Source organism: Bos indicus, chromosome X (assembly GCF_029378745.1).
Source record: "Bos indicus isolate NIAB-ARS_2022 breed Sahiwal x Tharparkar chromosome X, NIAB-ARS_B.indTharparkar_mat_pri_1.0, whole genome shotgun sequence".
Lineage (NCBI taxonomy): Eukaryota > Metazoa > Chordata > Mammalia > Artiodactyla > Bovidae > Bos > Bos indicus.
In genome coordinates this window covers 3,878,304-3,891,879 of record NC_091789.1, presented here as the reverse complement: position 1 = coordinate 3,891,879, position 13,576 = coordinate 3,878,304, and the positions used below count along the sequence as shown (strand labels likewise).

The 13,576-nt window shown below is 47.4% G+C and overlaps 1 protein-coding gene across 7 annotated transcripts in view; it reads left to right on the top strand.

Annotated features, from left to right (window-relative positions):
* Positions 1 to 13,576, top strand: part of SEPTIN6 (septin 6) — a 73,790-nt gene that overhangs the window by 47,715 nt on the left and 12,499 nt on the right. For all 7 annotated transcript variants that reach the window (XM_070784209.1, XM_070784211.1, XM_070784213.1 and 4 more), the window contains exons 6-7: positions 8,121 to 8,217; positions 10,260 to 10,428. In XM_070784209.1, the coding sequence (XP_070640310.1) occupies positions 8,121 to 8,217; positions 10,260 to 10,428 (266 nt within the window). The remainder of the gene's footprint in view (positions 1 to 8,120; positions 8,218 to 10,259; positions 10,429 to 13,576) is intronic.

Below are 13,576 nucleotides of genomic sequence, written 5' to 3'. Positions count from 1 at the left end.
TGGAACAGATTTCTTTTTCTCTATTGAGAGTCATCAGTTTTTTCCTAATGACATAATGCCTGAATATAGCCAAATGCAGGAAAGCCTTATAATAAAAGCCATTTTTAGAAAACTTTCCTGCTGCCACCACCCCCTAAGTCATCATTACGCATAAGCTACCACCTCCTGTGAATCAGCCAACAAATTAACCTAGTGGGGCAGCAAATCACTGTCTTGCCTGCCTTTTTGCCCATCAGCGCACCAGAGATACGTTTGTGATGAGAGGCCCTTGGTTATCTTTGACAAACCTGGCCGGAGGATAGAACTGTGTGGATCGTGGGAGTTGGAGTTGTGGCCTCTCTGACTGGGCCTGAATACTGAAAAACTAAATAAAAAAAAAATAAGGTTACTGCATATCGTCTCCAGCTGCCAGGACATTTTGATGAAAATTAGGTTCTGCTAGGATAAGAAAACCCGAAGGGGCACCTTATCTCCAGAAAACTGGAGCCTAGAGAGAAGCGTCATCTGGTGTCACCACACTGAGGTCTGGAAACTCTTACTCACCTCAGAACATCGGGCCCCATGGATCCCTTCCGAACATGTATTCCCTGAGTCACTAGGCAGCTTTCAGGCTGGTGGTTTGCTTGGCTGAGGATGGATATGGATACGGTTGAAGAGTCCTCAGCAATCTCAGGGTGTCACACAGAACAACCTCTGACTATGTGGTGGGTCAGGAGTGACCATCATTTTGGGCTCTGCTTTCAGCTTACCTCTGGGCCCTTGCTTGAAGCCCGGGCAGCCTTGGCCTCAAGGTGGGAAACTTCCCGTGCTATGAAGCAGTAGTCTTCAACTACGCTGCTTCACCTGTGAAGGGATTTGGGGTCTTTTTTTTTTTTTTTTTACAATAAATAGTCCCAGTGTGCCAATGCTTCACTTTGAAAAACCTTATTTGAGTGGATCCGGGGTTATCCCTGCAACATCCCTCAGCACTCATTCTCTTGCGTTCCCCCAGGCTTTTTTGTATGTGACAGATAGCTCAAGACAGGGGTGGCTTACAGCTAGCATGCCTGAACTGGGCATGTGCAAGGGAGGGGGCATGCATGTGAAAACTGTGTATTACATTTGTTGTGATGGGGGAAGGCGGGGGGAGTAGGTGCTATGAAATACGTACAGAGAATTGCTTAGCCTGACTATCCCTGGAGCAACTGTGTCACACTGGGCCTTCCAGACAAGTTGTAGCCTGTGAAGCAGCATCATCAGAGAGCCAGGTTTGGGTGGTAGGAGAAATGGATGCTGGCCTCTCAATTCTGGATTTGACCCCAGCCCCACAGTCTCAGCCACCCTAGCCAATTGTCATGGGAACTGGATTGGAAGGATGGAAGAAGCCTCTTGCTCAAGTGGAGAAGACTGCTCAGTCATCCCTTAGTTCCCCACTCGGGATTTTCACGGCAGGAAATGAGAGTCAAGAGGTCTAGCCTCCCTCTTGGCTCCTGGGTGGCTCTGAAAACACTTATTTCAACTCAGAGTGCTCAAAAGAGAGGGGGAGAGGTCTTGCTGTATGCCACTTTCCACCTATACTCTGATAGCTCTCAAGGTGGCAGACTTCAGTGCTAAAATTTGCTCTGGTGTGCTGTGGTAAGTCGCTTCAGTTGTGTCCGACTCTTTGCAACCCTTTGGACTGTAGCCTGCCAGGCTCCTCTGTCCATAGGATTTTCCTGGCAAGAATACTGGAATGGGTTGCCATACCCTCCACCAGGGGATCTTTCCAACCCAGGAATTGAACCCACATCTCTTATGTCTCCTGCATTGGCAGGCAAGTTCTTTACCACTAGCACCACCCGGGAAGCCCAAAATTTGCTATGTTGTTCAAATTTAATGTTCTTTGAATGGTTCAAACCACGGCCAGGGAGCAGGGCATAGGCCCAGTTACTCGACTTGGCTCAGTCAGCTGGCTGCCTGTGAGCTCTTGGATTTGGCCCCCACAAAGGCATTTGGGCCCAGTGAGAGCATATGGGTGGCCAGAAGGGTCACAGGGAGACCCATAGGTACAAGCCTGTCTCCCCCCACCCCGAGGCAGCAGTGCCATTTCCACAGTTGGTAATATTTGTGTGTGAGTCACCACCAAGGGTGAACTTGGGAGGATCAGTCAATGCTCTCGGGCTTCCTGATGGCTCAGATGGTAAACGACAGTTCTCTTGCTCGGTGGTCAGTAGGAGGCTAGAATGAAGGCCAGTGTAACTAGCCCCACAACTAGGAAATACTGTCCTCCTGGGAGGAAGCTATGCCCACTCTAGATCTTATCAGATGAGGAATCAGTGGTCCTGACAATGTGTTTCACTGGGCTAAGGGGGATGGTCATCTAACCTCCCTAATAGAATGGGTGTCTTAGAAACAGAATAGAATAGTTCAGGCTGGTTGACTCATCAAACACTTTTAAATGGACCAAGAGGAATTTAAGGGACATATGAGGCCATAAAGATAGTGAGCCTGGGCACTCATCCTCTGCGATGGCCCACACTTTGTGGAGTGTGTCTCTCTCTGAATAAATCCACTTCTTACCTATCACTTTGTCTACAACCCCATAACCCTGGGCCTCTCTTGCCTTCCAAGATAGCCCCCACTCTGTCTACGGAATGTATTTCCTCCCTGGATAAGCCTTCTTTCACTCTAAAAAAAAAGATAGTGAGTGTGGGAACAGACTCCCAAGAGGAGGCTTGGGACTATTCCTTGTTGGAGTTTCTGAGACAGGGGCATCTGAGGTCTCGGGTGAGTGAGAATTACATGGAATCCCCATAGGAACCCATCCATGTTTCAGCAGCAGTGCTGTCTTTCAAGTCTCCTCCCAGGGCCCACACCTACAAAGTGCCAGCCCCAGGGGGGTAGGGGGTGGGGACTGGAGGGTTTACCTTCTCCCTGCTCTGCTTGACTCTATTCTAGTTGTCAGAGCCACCAGGCTCTCAAGAGCAGCAGCAAGGCGGCCAGAGCCAACCCCACGATTTCCTGCCCTTCATGGTTAAAGCTGAACTGACCTGCCGCCCTGGGTGGTGGCAAAGGCTGGCAGCTATAGCGTGGTGTCCTCACTGCTCCTTGGGAAGATTTGGGCATGGGAAGTAGGAACCTGGGCAAGTCCTTTCAATTGTCTGTACGCCAGTTTTCCAAATCACGAGTGGGGCTTATAATAACTGCCCTGGAAGGCTGTTGTAGAATCAAATGAAATCTGCCTGGGAGCACTCGGAAACGAGATCCTTGCAGAAACTTATCAGAACAGACTTTGATGCCAGTTGGAAATGAGTGTGCCAGGGGAGGTCTCGGAGCCCTCTGAAGCTGCCATGGCGGGGACTGTGTGTTTCAGAGCAGGGAGGGATAAAGTGACGGCAGTTTAAAGAGGAGGGGGAAGCAAGTGACCCTGTCATGCTAACTGAAAATGTCTTTTGGAGATAAAAATAACACACCCAAGGGAATACTGACATTTTTTTTTTAATGCCTTTATTCTCTTCTGGATTTTTTTTTTTCTTCTTTCGCTCTTAAGCCCAGAGAAGTACTTCCCACTTCACATACCCTCCTCCTGCATCACTTTCAGCTGAGAGCCCAGGATGTGTGGGAATGCTCCACCACCAGTCCCCTGGTCTAGCCCTCTGTCATGGCTGCCCCTTCGAGTGACTGAAGCTTTGAGGTTTCTGCAGGTGGGGCAGCCTTTTCCTGGAAAGTGTTTGCGGGTTAATTGGAGGCTGCCAGCATGTCTTGGGTCTCTGAGGGGGGATGAATTGTGCCCAATTGAACCCCCGCCCCTTCTGACCTTGAAAGCTGGCTGGCTGAGATCAGAGATGCTTCGGCCTTTAGGCAGGGTTTCCAGGATTTCACGCCTCCCTCCATGGCCCTATTAGAACTGACAAAACATTTCCCACCTCCACCCCTTGCCCACTCTGCGTATCCATAGCCTTGTCTTTCCCTCTTTCCTCTGTCCCTTATTTGCAGACAGTCATAGCAGTGGGATGTGGCAAGACCCGAGATAATCATCGGAGAGCAACTGAGAGTGGGTGAAGGCCCAGCACCTCAGCGGGGTTGGGGGAGTGGTTTAGCAGATGTGCTGGAGCTGAGCTCCCAGTTGACACCTGTGTTCTTCCACTCTGAAGAACATTCTTGGCGTTCAGGGCTAGAGGAGAACAGAAAGGAAGTATTGACTGTGAGGTCAGATTTAAACTGCCTCTTACAATTTGGCCTTGCCTGGCCAGTTCACCTGTTCACTCTAAACCCCTGGATTTAGAGTGCTCCCCTGATCTGCTGCTCGAACCCCCAAAGGGAGTGGCAGACCAGCAGGGGTGGGCTTTGAAATCAAAGAGACATGTATTCCACTCCTAGCTCTGCCGGGCTAGGCTCTGAGCTTTTTCAATGTTGTATTCTTCTTAATGCTTGGCACACAGCAGGACGTCAGTTCAGTTCAGTTGAGTTCAGTTGCTCAGTCATGTCCGACTCTTTGTGACCCCATGAACCGCAGCACGCCAGGCCTCCCTGTCCATCACCAACTCCCGGAGTTTACCCAAACTCATGTCCATTGAGTCGGTGATGCCATCCAATCATCTCATCCTTTGTCATCCCCTTCTCCTCTGCCCTCAGTCTTTCCCAGCATCAGGGTCTTTTCAAATGAGTCAGCTCTTCACATCAGGTGGCCCAAAGTATTGGAGTTTCAGCTTCAACATCAGTCCTTCCAATGAACACCCAGGACTGATCTCCTTTAGGACTGGTTGGAACCCCTTGCAGTCCAAGGGACTCTCAAGAGTCTTCTCCAACACCACAGTTCAAAAGCATCAATTCTTCAGCACTCAGCTTTCTTTATAGTCCAACTCTCACATCCATACATGACCATTGGAAAAACCATAGCCTTGACTAGATGGACCTTTGTGGACAAAGTAATGTCTCTGCTTTTTAATGTGCTGTCTGGGTTGGTCATAATTTTCCTACCATGGAGTAAGCATCTTTTAATTTCACCATCTGCAGTGATTTTGGAGACCAAAAAAATAAAGTCAGCCACTATTTCCCAGTCTATTTGCCATGAAGTGATGGGACCAGATGCCATGATCTTAGTTTTCTGAATGTTGAGCTTTAAGCCAACTTTTTCACTCTCCTCATTCACTTTCATCAAGAGGCTCTTTAGTTCTTCACTTTCTGCCATAAGGGTGGTGTCATCTGCATATCTGAGGTTATTGATATTTCTCCTGGCAATCTTGATTCCAGCTTGTGCTTCCTCCAGCCCAGCGTTTCTCATGATGTACTCTGCATATAAGTTAAATAAGCAGGGTGACAATATACAGCTTTGACGTACTCCTTTTCCTATTTGGAACCAGTCTGTTGTTTCATGTCCAGTTCTAATTGTTGCTTCCTGGCCTGCATACAGGTTTCTCAAGAGGCAAGTTGGGTGTTCTGGTATTCCCATCTCTTTCAGAATTTTCCAGTTTATTGTGATCCACACAGTCAAAGGCTTTGGCATAGGCAGTAAAGCAGAAATAGATGTTTTTCTGGAACTCTCTTGCTTTTTTGACAATCCAGCAGATATTGGCAATTTGATCTTTGGTTCCTCTGCCTTTTCTAAAACGAGCTTGAACGTCTGGAAGTTCACGGTTCACGTATTGTTGAAACCTGGCTTGGAGAATTTTGAGCATTACTTTACTAGTGTATGAGATGAGTGCAATTGTGCGGTAGTTTGGGCATTCTTTGGCATTGCCTTTCTTTGAGATCAGAATGAAAACTGACCCTTTCCAGTCCTGTGGCCACTGCTGAGTTTTCCAAATTTGCTGGCATATTGAGTGCAGCACTTTCACAGCATCATCTTTCAGGATTTGAAGTAGCTCGACTGGAATTCCATCACCTCCACTAGCTTTGTTTGTGGTGATGCTTCCTAAGGCCCACTTGACTTCACATTCCAGGATGTCTGGCTCTAGGTGAGTGTGAGTGATCACACCATTGTGATTATCTGGGTCGTGAAGCTCTTTTTTGTACAGTTCTTCTGTGTATTCTTGCCACCTCTTCTTAATATCTTCTGCTTCTGTTAGGTCGATACCATTTGTGTCCTTTATTGAGCCCATCTTTGCATGAAATGTTCCCTTGGTGTATCTAATTTCTTGAAGAGATCTCTAGTCTTTCCCATTCTATTGTTTTCCTCTATTTCTTTGCATTGATCACTGAGGAAGGCTTTCTTATCTCTCCTTGCTATTCTTTGGAACTCTGCATTCAAATGGATATATCTTTCCTTTTCTCCTTCGCTTTTTGCTTCTCTGCTTTTCACAGCAATTTTTGCATTTCTTTTTCTTGGGGATGGTCTTGCTCCCTGTCTCCTGTACAGTGTCACCAACCTCCGTCCATAGTTCATCAGGCACCCTGTCTATCAGATCTAGTCCCTTAAATCTATTTCTCACTTCTACTGTATAGTCATAAGGGATTTGATTTAGGTCATACTTGAATGGTCTAGTGGTTTTCCCTTCTTTCTTCAATTTAAGTCTGAATTTGGCAATAAGGAGGTCATGATCTGAGCCACAGTCAGCTCCCAGTCTTGTTTTTGCTGACTGTGTAGAGCTTCTCCACCTTTGGCTGCAAAGAATATAATCAATCTGATTTTTGCATTGACTATCTGGTGATGTCCATGTGTAGGGTCTTCTCTTATGTTTTTGGAAGAGGGTGTTCACTATGACCAGTGTGTTCTCTTGGCAGAACTCTATGAGCCTTTGCCCTGCTTCATTCCATACTCCAAGGCCAAATTTGCCTGTTACTCCAGGTGTTTCTTGACTTCCTACTTTTTGCATTCCAGTCCCCTATAATGAAAAGGACATCTTTTGGGGGTGTTAGTTCTAGAAGGTCTTGTAGGTCTTCATAGAATAGAACCATTCCACTTCAGCTTCTTCAGCGTTACTGGTTGGGGCATAGACTTGGATTACTGTGATATTGAATGGTTTGCCTTGGAAACGAACAGAGATCATTCTGTTGTTTTTGAGATTGCATCTAAGTACTGCATTTCAGACTCTTTTGTTGACTATCAAGTGGGTCAAAATATCTGAGATCAAGGCCTGTTTGTCCAAGCAGGCTAAGAAAGCTTGTTTCAGTGGACTTTTTGCTTCTCTGTAAAGCCCTTCTGAGTAAAGCTCTACCTGGCTTGTAAACAGTATTTAATCAGTGGTTCCATTTGGCCAGTGGTGACTCAGCACTTCACGTGGAATGGAGCATTGTGAGCGTGTCCCAGGCCTCACAGTATGACTGGGGGCGCCTGCCTCTTCTCTGATGCATGAAAGCAGCCTCATCAGCTGGGCCTTGTGCCTTATTATCCCTCTCTATCTCAAGCACCAAGCTATACACCCCATTTGTACTTTTCTTTCCCCTGCTATTCCCATGGCTATTCAAGGAGTATTTATTAAGCACCTACTGTGTGCAGGGTGCCAGACTGTACACTTGAGCCCTTGGGCATATTCTGTCTTCTGTGATTTCAGGTATGGAATTCAGTCTTCGCTAACCAGATCGTAAGCTCCCAGAGGGTAAGGGAGTGAATTTTCTACTCCCTTTGTTTCCCTTTAAAGCCCCTAAAACAGAACTCAGCTCAGTGATGGGCACGTGGGGACTTGACTTCTAGGCTCGAGAGTTCAGGACAAGCTCTTGCTCCAGGATAGTATGAGACCAGGTGCGTCCACCTCAGTCAGCAGTGTGGTTTCCGTGCGTGTCTATTCTTTGGGCTCTCATACTCTGGGGAAAGGGAGCAGTGGTTCCAGCCCCCTCCATTCTCCTTTACTCTCTCTCCACACATAGCCCTCTGTGTCCCACTCACCTGCCTTCCGAAGGCGCTTCGCCTCAGCAACCATGAAGACTGAATAGCTGGCTAATCTGTGTATCTGCTTATTATTCTGCTTATTTTCTGTCTTTGTTCCCTACGCACTCGGCCATATCCTGGTTACCTTCTATTGTGAATTTCTGAACATGCAAAGCTTGGAGTAGGCCTCTTCTCCCTACACAGCCTGGGAGCTTATGAAATGCCTCCTGATGGTGGCGGCAGTGAGGGACACTGCGGCGGGGGTGCCGAGGCCCTCGCGATGAGCAGCAGCGGGACTGGGGTCACTCAGTGCCTTTACCCAGAATTCTCAGCTTTTGTCTGCCTCCTGTTGCAGGCCCACCTGCCATTTGCTGTCATTGGCAGCACAGAAGAACTAAAGATAGGTAACAAGATGATGAAAGCTCGGCAGTACCCCTGGGGCACTGTGCAAGGTGAGTGAATCTCCCGGAGAGGGGCTACACTCAGCAGTCCCCTTCTATCTGTCCCTTTGCTTGTCCCCAGTTTCTACTCATTCATCTTGGGCCTCAGGCATCTCTAGGGGTCACCAGCAGGCAAACTTTGGCTTCATACCTGGATTCTCTGCACTGAGCAAGCTCTCTGTCTCCAATGGAGAAAGCATTCCTAAAACAAAAATAAATATACTTGCAGTAAGGTAGGACAGAGAGTGTGAGAAAGCAGGTGTACCACTTGAGTGTACAAGACGTACAAGAATGTCCACAACAGTGTTGTTCATGATAGCAAATAGGTAGAAACAACCCAGAGCCATTAAAAATAGATTGGGTGAGTTGCAGAATGTTCAAATAATGCAATATTATACAACAGTGAAGATGGATGGACTGTACATCTACAGCAATGCATCTCACAAACAGCACATTGAGCTAAGTAAATCATAGACAGATATAAGCTGTATGATTCCATTTATATGGAATCCAAAAGTAAGACAAAACTGAACTTTAGGAATTCATGCGTAAATGGTATAACTATAAAGAGAAACGAAGGAAGGATAAACCCCCAAGTCAGGATGGTGGTTAAGTCTTGTGGCAGGGAAGGAGAGGCATGAATGTGATCAGGAAGGGACACAAAGGGGAATTTCCCTGGTGGTCCAGGGGTTAAGACCCCGCCTTCCAAAGCAGGGGATGCAGGTCCAATCTAAGATCAAACCAAGATCCTGCAGTGTGGCCAAAGTTTACCAAAAAAAAAGGAAAGGATGTCTAGGGAGTTGGTAATGTTTCACCTGGGCCATAGATCCAGTGGTGTCCTTTTTATTTTTGATCCTTTAAACTGTACATTTCAAGCACTCTTTTGTTTGTATGATTACTTTGCAATTTAAAAACAAACTATTGCCTATAGGCTTGAGACAATTCCTTTTGCAGTCTGCAGTAAGGTACCCTTGGTACTAGTCAGGGTTGCTATACGTGAGAGGGTGGTTGGTTTACCATAAACTCATCCCGTGTCCAGACACCGGCCCCCACGACCTTCTCCCAGACCTGTGAAACAGAATCTGGGGTAACTGTGCCTGTTCATCTCAGATGCCACTGTCCCAATGTGGTCAGGCCAGACACCCCCATTCCAGCAAGGTGGAACCGCGCCCAGAGACACTCTGTCCTGGTCACCATTGCTGCCATCAGGCCATTATTCACCTTTTGAAAACACCTGTTTTGAAGCATCTACCATCCAAATGGGCCACACTCATGGCTCACATCCCTCCTTGTCACAACCATCTAGCCATGTCCTAGTTCTACACTCTTATTCTGTGGATTTTGATACCTGGTCATAGGTTTTGCCTCTCCTTTAGATGACCTGGATTGGAATCCTAACCCTGCGACTTCTAGCTGTAACATTGCCTAACCTCAGTGAGACCCTGCAAGGATGAGTCCCTTATCTGCCTGCTGAATTCCTAGTCTTCCTTCACGAGTCATCCTAGGGGTCTGTCCCCTCTTTAGTAAAGTCTTCATGCTCCCTGAAGTTCTCAGGACTCCCTTTTCTGGGATCCTGTGATTTGCATTGTGTTACATTTGTGTGTTTGCATCTGTTCTTCCATTAAACTGGAAGCTCCTATGGGCAAGACCCCATGTGTTTGAATTCCCAGTGCCTCATACTATCCTGGGAACAAAGATTCTGCAAGTATTTATCAGACAGATGGCTGAATGTCCATTTGCCATTGTCCTAAAAGTCGTGTGAAGCAAACATTCCTGTGAGTGTCTGATGGGTAAATTTGAGTTGAATCTAAATGTCTACCAGATGTCTTCTTAGATACTTTTATGGTATTGCTGTTTTCCATTACTGTCATTCTTATAATTTTTCATCTGCCTTTTTAGTACAAAAGCCAACTAGAAGGCAACATCTCGAGCTCTATATACACAGGTTAAAAGGTGATGTCACCGTTAGACATTTCACCTCTCGTTTTGTCCATTTCTGCTTCTTCTGACCTTCCTTTCAATGGGCTTTCAATACCTCAACCCCTGCCATGCAGTTGAAAATGAAGCCCACTGTGACTTTGTGAAGCTGCGGGAGATGCTGATCCGAGTCAACATGGAGGATCTCCGAGAGCAGACCCACAGCCGGCACTATGAGCTGTACCGCCGCTGTAAGCTGGAGGAGATGGGCTTCAAGGACACCGACCCTGACAGCAAACCCTTCAGGTACCTCTCCCACCAGCCCTGCCCAGCTCAACTCAGCCCACCCGGGGGCAGTGGGGAGGCCTTGCCCCGGAGAATTCACAGGGGAGGCGAGACACAGGATCCCAGACCTAGCGCTGGAAGGCTAAGTCACTCACCAGCTCCATTTGCCTGTCCCTTCTCTGCCCTGGCACACCTGCCAGGGGATGCTGTGGCATGGTGGGCTTGGTAAGCCCTGCTGCCGTGCTTATAAGAATGGGGGTGGGGAGGAGGCCAGGGGATGGGCAAGGCCAATGATCTCGCTGCCACAGGCATTTGCATAGTAGCTGTGAGCCCTGAGCCTGGGCCTTGTGCCTCAACATGGCAGTTTGTGCTTGCCTGCTGACCCACATTCTTCACTGGGCTCCTGCTGCTCTGTCAGGTTTCCAGTCTGTTCTTTAACCCCCTCCTCATGATCAAAACCAGGTGGGACCAGGCAGCAGTCACCACACACGTGTTGATGAACTTCCAGCTCTTCGTTACTGCCCTTTAGCGTTTGTGTTCAAGTGCAAGGTTTGTTTTGACCACCAGATGTGAATAATCGTTGACACCTCAAATCAGAATCTAAGATGCTTTCAGAAAAGAGGAAAGTTTTTGAAAGCATTGCTTCAAATGCTTTCAAATAACTATGCTGTTGGGAGCTATGTGAATAAGTGTCTGATCTGTATGCATAATATGTGATGTAAGCCTCACGTTGTAAATTACCATGTCACATGTAGTGCCCTGTACTGGAACATTTCAGGAAATGTCAAGCCTTGATAAACAAGTAAAGGGCTTGCTTGTGGGATAAGAAGGCCTGCAAATGGCCTCTCAGATCCCACAAAACCTGTTCACAGCGGAAAGCCAGCCTGGAGGCATAGAATAGCCATTCCTTTGGGGATGTCTGGTTCCGGAGGGGTAAGTTCACTGCCCTTCATGGACAGGGATCGCTGGAGCCCCTGGAGTTGAAGGAAAACGTGTTGGTCTCTCTGATGGGTGTTCCATTAGCTTTCTCCCTTCTACCCTTCAGACTGCTTTAATATGCATCTGTGGAGGAAGAGGTGTCCTCTAGCCCCCTCCTCTCCTCCTCAGCTCCATCCTGACTACCTCTGTTTCTCACATCTTTGCCTTCTGCCTGCTTTCTCTGCTGGCTCCTTTCCATCTTGTGGGCAGACATTCTTATCCTAAAAACCTCTCCCTCACTCTGCTCCTTGTCACCAGCCTCTGCCCTGTCAAGGAGTTTGGCTGCAATGGGAAGGAGAGAGAATGGTTCTGTATTTACTGGCTTCTGTTCCACCACGCCACTGAGTACAGAGGCCTCTAGGTCAGCAGTCACATATTCCAGTGTGATCTCTGAGCCCCATCTTCTTTTTTTTTTTTTAAGAATTTTTTGAATGTGGACCATTTTTAAAGTCTTTATTGAATTTGTTACAATATTATTTCTATTTTATGTTTTGGTTTTTGGCTGTGAGGCATGTGGGATTTTACCTCCCTGATCAGGGATCAGACCCACACCCCCTGCATTGGAAAGCAAAGTCTTAACCACTGGACCACCAGGGAAGTCCCCCATCTTTTTGTTAAAAATCTCAACACAGCGCTTGATATTCCTTCCCACTGCCTCCTTCCTGAAATTCTCTCTGTGGTTGGCTTTTCTAGCATTGGTCTGTCTGGTTAGAGTCCTCTCTCACACTGTTTTACTTTTTCTCAGCCTCTTTGGCAGATTTGTTTCATTCAACTTCTTCCTTTTTGTGTTCTTTCTGAAGGCTTCTGCTACTCTCACTCTCTTTTCTCTTTGTGGCTGGTTCTTTCTGCTCTCACAGTCCTAAAGAAATAGATCACTCCCAAGTTAAAATGTTACTTTTGAGCTCAAACCCAGTGATCCCACTGCTTACTGGATATTTTCACTTGGCCGTCCGTAGAGGATGTACCTGAAACTCAAGCTGTCTCAAATTTAATTCATCTCTTCCCTCTTAAACATACTCATTCTCCATTCACCTGAATCATCTTTGACTCCTCCCGAGTCCTTGGAGTTCTGCTTCCCTCACTGGTCTCCCTTTCCCTTCCAGCCTTCACATTAAGAGCCCTTCTTTCCTTCTTTCACTGCATCGGGTCTTCATTGTAGCATGCAGGATCTTCACTGTGTCTCAAGGCCTCCTCTCTGGTTGTGATGCACAGGCTCTAGAAAACGCAGCCTTAGTAGTTGCTGCCTATGAACTTAGTTGTCCCAAGGCATGTGGGATCTTAGTTCCCCAACCAGGGATTGAACCCATGTCCCTGCATTGGAAGGCAGATTCTTAACCACTGGACCACCAGGGAGGTCCCAAGATCCCATCATTTCTTACTTTGATTGTTGGAAAGTCTGTCCTTCATGCAATGCCCAGAGTGGCCTTTCCCATTTTCAAATTGGATCAAGTCAGCCCTGCTTAAAACGCCCAAGTCTTAACATGGCAGCCAACGCCTGCTCTCTCCTGCCACTCTCAGGAACCTTATCTTCCACTACTCCAGCCACATGGGGCCATGCCTGACACCCCAGGTATATGCCATTCCTTCTCCACATGTTCCTTTCCACAGGGTACCCTCTTCAGAGCACCCACCCTCTTCTTCTTTACCAGGCTAACTCCTATTTCTATAAAACTAAATCCAGCCGGGGAGTGGGTGTGGGCAGGGAGACATAACCTAGGCATCTCCCACTGACTGTGAGTTCCTTGATGGCAGGCACAGTGGCTATTGGCTCCAGGTATTGAGTGACTAGCATAGTATCACTTAATGCTGTGTCCAGCATGTGGTAGAATTTCATCAAGTGTTTGTTGAACTCATTCATTAATGTAGTCAGTTTCAGAGCCAGGACCTGGCAGCATAGTGCAGATGGAAGGACCTAGATTATGAGAGGAAACCCAGCGTCCGGTCCCAGCTCTGCCTCTAACTTGCTGTGTGATCTTGAGCGACTCACCTCACTTCTCTGGGCCTTATCTGTAGAATCAGGGTATAGAAGCAGGTGTTCCAAGTCACTCCAAGTTCAAAGCCAGGTGCCCACAGCTCTGTGCTTCTGCTTTTGCACGTCTCCAAGAACTGAGGAAAGGAGGGTGGGGGAACGCAGGGAGGATCATTGGGGCTGTTTTTCATTGAACAAGGCAGGGGAATTAACCTGACCGTG